General features: G+C 37.3%; 1 protein-coding gene across 1 annotated transcript; it reads right to left on the reverse strand.

Moving 5' to 3' along the window:
• Positions 1-892: 892 nt before the first annotated feature.
• On the reverse strand, positions 893-1,867 carry LOC108795337 (olfactory receptor 6X1-like). Its single transcript, XM_018566573.1, has one exon. The coding sequence runs from the start codon at positions 1,865-1,867 to the stop codon at positions 893-895; it is 975 nt and encodes a 324-aa protein (XP_018422075.1).
• Between the last annotated feature and the right edge of the window lie 3,721 nt (positions 1,868-5,588).

The following is a 5,588-nucleotide window of genomic DNA, read 5'->3' on the forward strand; positions in this document are numbered from 1 at the left end:
TTCTTTTGTGTAATCGTCGCGGTTTTGAATGACAGTAGACAGCTTTTCCATTAAGAACTAATGAAAAACAACTGGGCATACTCATTACTGTATGGCCTTGTAGGCCACAACGTCTGGACCAAGTTGCTTGTGTATTTGAGGTAAATATAAAAGGGGTTTCACTAGAATGAAGAGGGGATAAGGGAGCAGTTTGGATTATTTTGTTTAAAAGTCTACTTTTCCTTTAATTACTTTTAAGGGTTGCAAAGATTTTAAACGTGCATATAATTTTCAAAAGTCTTGTATAAATGAACACAGTGAAGTGCGTCACCAAGAATTTAATTATGAATTATTTACTTTGTTTGTAAAGCTCAAATATACATTTAAATAATAATTAATATTATTATTGTTCTATTCAGTTAAACAACATATTCATCAAAAATATTGTTACATTATTTTATTTTACTCACAATCACAGAATTACATTTATACAATTTGTATCTGATATTGTACAACTACTTTAAATATATACTTAGTTTTAATAAATTATTTTGCGTTGGAAATTATTCAAAATTAACTATTGTTTACATAATATTTTTAATTGCCCTTTTTTTAACTACATCACCCACTGTGGCTTGCTTCATCCATGAGTTGTGTGATCGAGTGAGTTTCATTTTCATGGTAAATGTGAGCGAACATTGTCCACCCTTGCTGGCAGATTAAGCTTAATAAATCAGCCTCATATCACCAGGAATAATACTTCACAGATTAACTTATGGGAAGTTTAGTATTAGCACAACATAGTACATAATGTACAACAAAGCATTCTCTGAACACTGTACTGTATAAAGAGGCTTTTCATCTCTGTAATGATATAAGGCATTATAAATACGATTCAAGTTGTGTAGATATTTTATGCAGTTTTACTACTGATACTGTCCTCTACAGGGAATACACATTTTTGAATTGTTTTCTTCATAGCACCCTGTACCTCCTGATTACGCAGAGTGTAGATAATAGGATTTAAAAGAGGAGTTACTGCAGACGGGATGATGGAAACAATTTTATTCAGGTGCATGAGACCTCCAGTGCTGGGCCTGACAAACATAAAGGTGATAGGCCCATAAAAAAGGCATACAACAGTAAGGTGTGAAGCAAAAGTAGAAAAAGTCTTGCGTCTTCCTATCGCAGTGGGAACCGCAAGAGTTTTCCTTATTATACAAATATAAGAGATAATAATTAAGACAAAACAGCCTAATATTATGAACAAGCTAAAGCAGAAAAATACCTTTTCAATGTGTGAAGTCTTGGAACAAGACAGTTTGAGTATTGGCGCCAAATCACAGTAGTAATGATCAATATGGTTCTCCCGACAAAATGAGAGGCTTGCAATCTGTACACAAGGAGTAATCACTGAAACAAAGCCACAAGCCCAGGACCCAAGTATGAGTATGGTGCAAACTTTAGGATTAATGATGGCTAAATAGCGAAGGGGGTTGCAGATGGCTACATAACGATCATAGGCCATCACAGTCAGGAGGAAGATTTCTGTTGTTCCAAGAGAAAAATGAAAATAAAATTGTGCCATGCATCCAGCTGGGGATATTGCTTCCTTTGTAGTTCCAAGAGACCACAAGAGCCTGGGGACAGTGACTGAAGGGTACCAAATCTCAAGGAATGACAGTCCACCAATGAAGAAGTACATAGGCTTGTGAAGATGTCTTTCGGTTTTGACAATGATAATTATAAAGAGATTGGCTGCCATTGTAACAACATATGTAATGGCAATTATTATGAAAAGATAAAACCGCGTCTTTTTCAGAAAGGAGAATCCGATCAGCAGAAATTCTGTTATAACTGTCTCATTCTTATGTATTACTGTCAACATGCTGACCTACAGATAAGGCAAAGATAGTGGAAACAACATGACATGGTCTACTAGTGTAAAGAAGCACCAAGGATATGAGTGCATTATAGACTTTGGAGCCATCATGACCCCATCTGACGGCAAAAGTTAATGTTATCATACACAGAGATCTTCCAACTTGTTGAAAATTCTCTATATGGACCGGCTTTATTCATGAGAGGCATTTTTGTAGCACCAGCAAAATATGTGTTTTACATATTATTCATTCAGTCCCTTTCCTTAAAGAGCTCCTTTACCACCCTTGTTTTTGAGTAGCTAATGAAAGAATGTCAAGATTTTTATTTAAGATGTATTGGAGATTTAACATTTAGCAAAAGCAATGCTGGGTGTTCATTTGCCCAGCTTTTCCTCAGCTCCATGGGAATACAAGAAAGAAAACACAAATTGCCCTACTGTAACAGTCATCTTATAATTGTATTAGTTTACAGTAGTATGGATTGTAGGTTCTACTGTATGCACAATTTTTAAAGCTGAACTTCAGAGATAAAACAGTAAATTACACAGTTAAAATAAACATGTGAACTGTGTTACCATCCTGGTGCAGTCAGGATGGTAACACCACTTTCTGGTGGAAAATCTGAACTTCAGGCACAAGTTATTGAGCTTTGACATGCTCCAAACAATCTCCTGGCAGTGGGACAGACTAAGAGAAGCATTGTAAAGCAATGGCTGGTTGTGTTCCAAGTAGCACATGCAAAGTGCAGGTCAATGGGAAGTGGCACCGTACCTAATGCATTTGGAAAACCAGTTGTAGTTATGTAGTAGCAGCAGTGACATAATTACTGTACTGTACACAGCCTGTGCAGAGAGCTGAACTGTAAGAGGGACCCAGCAGGTCTACCCACTACCGGCTGCCTGAAAAAAATACAAGGGGCAGATGCAAGACCAGTCACCCTGCCCAAGAAAGAAGAGAAAAGCAGTGAATGGTCTTCATTATATGAAGCTCCTGGGGAAAAAAAAAGCCAAAGCCTCATGCTGGAATACTGTACAGATCTAGAACAAAATACACAAAGTACACCGAGATTCAAGTAAGGATACACATGCATGATATATGGCATATCTGTGCTTTACCTACCAAAATGCGAGATCTAGTGTAAGAAACCCCAGCTTAATGTTAATTCTCTCTCAAATAATAAGGCAAGGCATAGTGCCTTATATAAATACATAATATCAGTCACCACTGATGAATAGGTGCTATTAATATCCATTAAATCCCATCTGTTTTTTCACACAAGGGAATACTATAAAACTTAATTTTATATGTAAGACAAGAAAAAAAAACACTTTTATTCAAAATCAAGAAGTTTTTATTTGAAAGTAACAAAGCTCTTCATGTCTTACAAAGTGTTTTGCTTGCAGATAGAGAAAATAACAAAAACAAAATAGAACAAAGTGGCTTACAGCACAAAAAGTTGCATGTTTTGCAGTCAGTGAATCTCCTGATGTAGAGATATCATGCAAAATCCTGATTAAAATCTGAAGTTACAATATACTCATATTTAACGTTATGATGCAAAGTGCATATTAAGGTTGTGAACATAAAGAGATATTCCATAAACTAGCTTCTACAGTTATCAAATAACAGTTGTCTATGTTCTACATTCATCAAAGGCACTAATAGTTTTATAGACCATGTTCTCCAAATATTCTATGCATGACTAAGGCAGGGGGTATGAAAGTTCAGTCACTAAGCCATCATTCCAATTTTTTTCACATTTTCAAGAGCTGCCCCTGTGAGTAAAGGTTATGCTTTCTAAGAATAGGATAGTATTTACCTTTTCCATCCACAGTCATTTTGTGGGAGGTTGGAAGGCTAGGCAATGGTGTGCTATTGTTTGCTTGTGTGGGTCTTTAACAGGAAGTTCCAAAATTCTCAGGATTCCCATTTTTTATGCATTGGAAAATTGAAGGTGGAATGCATGGTTAATATTATCAAACACTTTCTGCCAGTAGCAAACCAATTTGTGGCATTTCCAAAACATGTCAATTAGATCCCCTTGTCCAGCAACTAGGACACAGTGGGGAGTCTCTGCAAGAGAAACAATATAGCCTTTGGTGGGCTGGTGCACCCTATGCAATAGGAATAGCTGGGTAAGTCTTAGGGAGGGGGATATAGACTTCTGAGATACCCCCTGCAGTGCTTCAAGCTAATACGACCCACGTCCTGTATCCATTTTTCTTTACATGATAGTAAGGCAAGACTGTTAGACCAGGCAAGTACAGTAATATAGATATATTGAGGTTGAGCTATAAATTAGGTCCATTTTGTTTATTGTTAGGTCAGTGAGTTTTTTTTTTTATTAGTGCGTGTATGGCAGAGTTGGACAAACCTAAAAAAATAGAACTTGGAAGCTTAATTTCAGTTTGGAGTTGCTTAATGTATTTAACTATTCAAGAGATATTACTGTACAAACGGGTAAGTCCCGCCTTTTTCAATAATATTTATTGGAAATATTTTATCCAACAAAGGGGCATATTTACTGAAGCCCTGATATTTAGGATTTTTATGTGTAGCAAAGTCTTATTAAACAAGTTGGGTGCTGTATATGTTTTAAAGGAGCACCAGACTCCAAGAGTGAAATGTTAGCTTATGAATTAACAAAAGATGGATGCCAAAATCTTATTCCTGGCCTGCAAATGAATGTGGACAAAGGGGCAGAGATGCTGGATGACATCATTTATAGCCTATGGGCTTGGTCATATTTGGTCAATGATCTGACTAGCTACAGACGTTCTGCCATGCAACCCCATCCAGTCTAGTATTTTTAATACTTTCTGAATCACTGCCTCAGAAAATGCTTGCTAATTCGGTGTTTTGTTCCACATCAGTAAGTTAAAAAGTACAGACCTGGAAAACCAGCCCCCATGTTGACGAGAACCTCTTTTCCATGTCGAATCCCTAAGAGGATGTGGGGGTCTAAGGGTATAACTATTGGACTTTGGAGGCCCCTTCAAGAAAATGGCACCCCAGGTGAGAGTTCTGGTTTCTGTAGGAGCCATATGGAGGTTATAGTGCAGCAATGGAGAGGAAAAAGGGTCTGCAGCAGGAGCTATATACTATGTGACCGGCTACATGCACAATTGGCCACCATCCAGTCTAATATATAGTATTTGAGGTTGAATAAAGACATTAGTCCATCAAGTCCAACCTATTAGGATCTCATTCTAGGAGTACCCGTACCCCTGTATATTACGGTCCCTTAAGAAATCGTCCAAAAGTTTCTTGAACAATTCCACATTATTTGCTGAAATCACCGCCTGTGGCAGTGAGTTCCAGACCCTAACTGATCTTACTGTGAAGAACCCCCTTCGCCCCTTGTGCTGGAATTTTTTTTTCCACCAATTTTAGGTGATGGCCTCTAGTTTTTGTAACGGAGTTAATTTTAAACAGTTTATCGCTAATGTTGCTACCACCATTAAACATTTTGTACATGGAAATCATATCCCACCTTAATCTCCTCACCTCTAATGTGAACATGTTTAAATTTAGTAGCCTCGTCTCGTAGCTCTGGTCCTCCATACCCCTAATTAGTTTGGTTGCCCTTCGCTGGACTTTTTCCAACTCCAATATGTTTTAATGCTTTCCAAATCACTGGCTCAGAAGTTGCTTGCCAATCAGGAGTTTTGTTCCACGTCAGTAACTCAAAAAATACTTTTCATGTACTTAGCTTTAAGCGGTTTG

This window comes from Nanorana parkeri, unplaced genomic scaffold (assembly GCF_000935625.1).
Source record: "Nanorana parkeri isolate BGI_ZX_2015 unplaced genomic scaffold, ASM93562v1 scaffold960, whole genome shotgun sequence".
Lineage (NCBI taxonomy): Eukaryota > Metazoa > Chordata > Amphibia > Anura > Dicroglossidae > Nanorana > Nanorana parkeri.

Excerpts from the sequence above, each read along its gene's own strand:
- LOC108795337 (XM_018566573.1), bottom strand. The coding sequence starts at position 1,867 with ATGTTGACAGTAATACATAAGAATGAGACAGTTATAACAGAATTTCTG.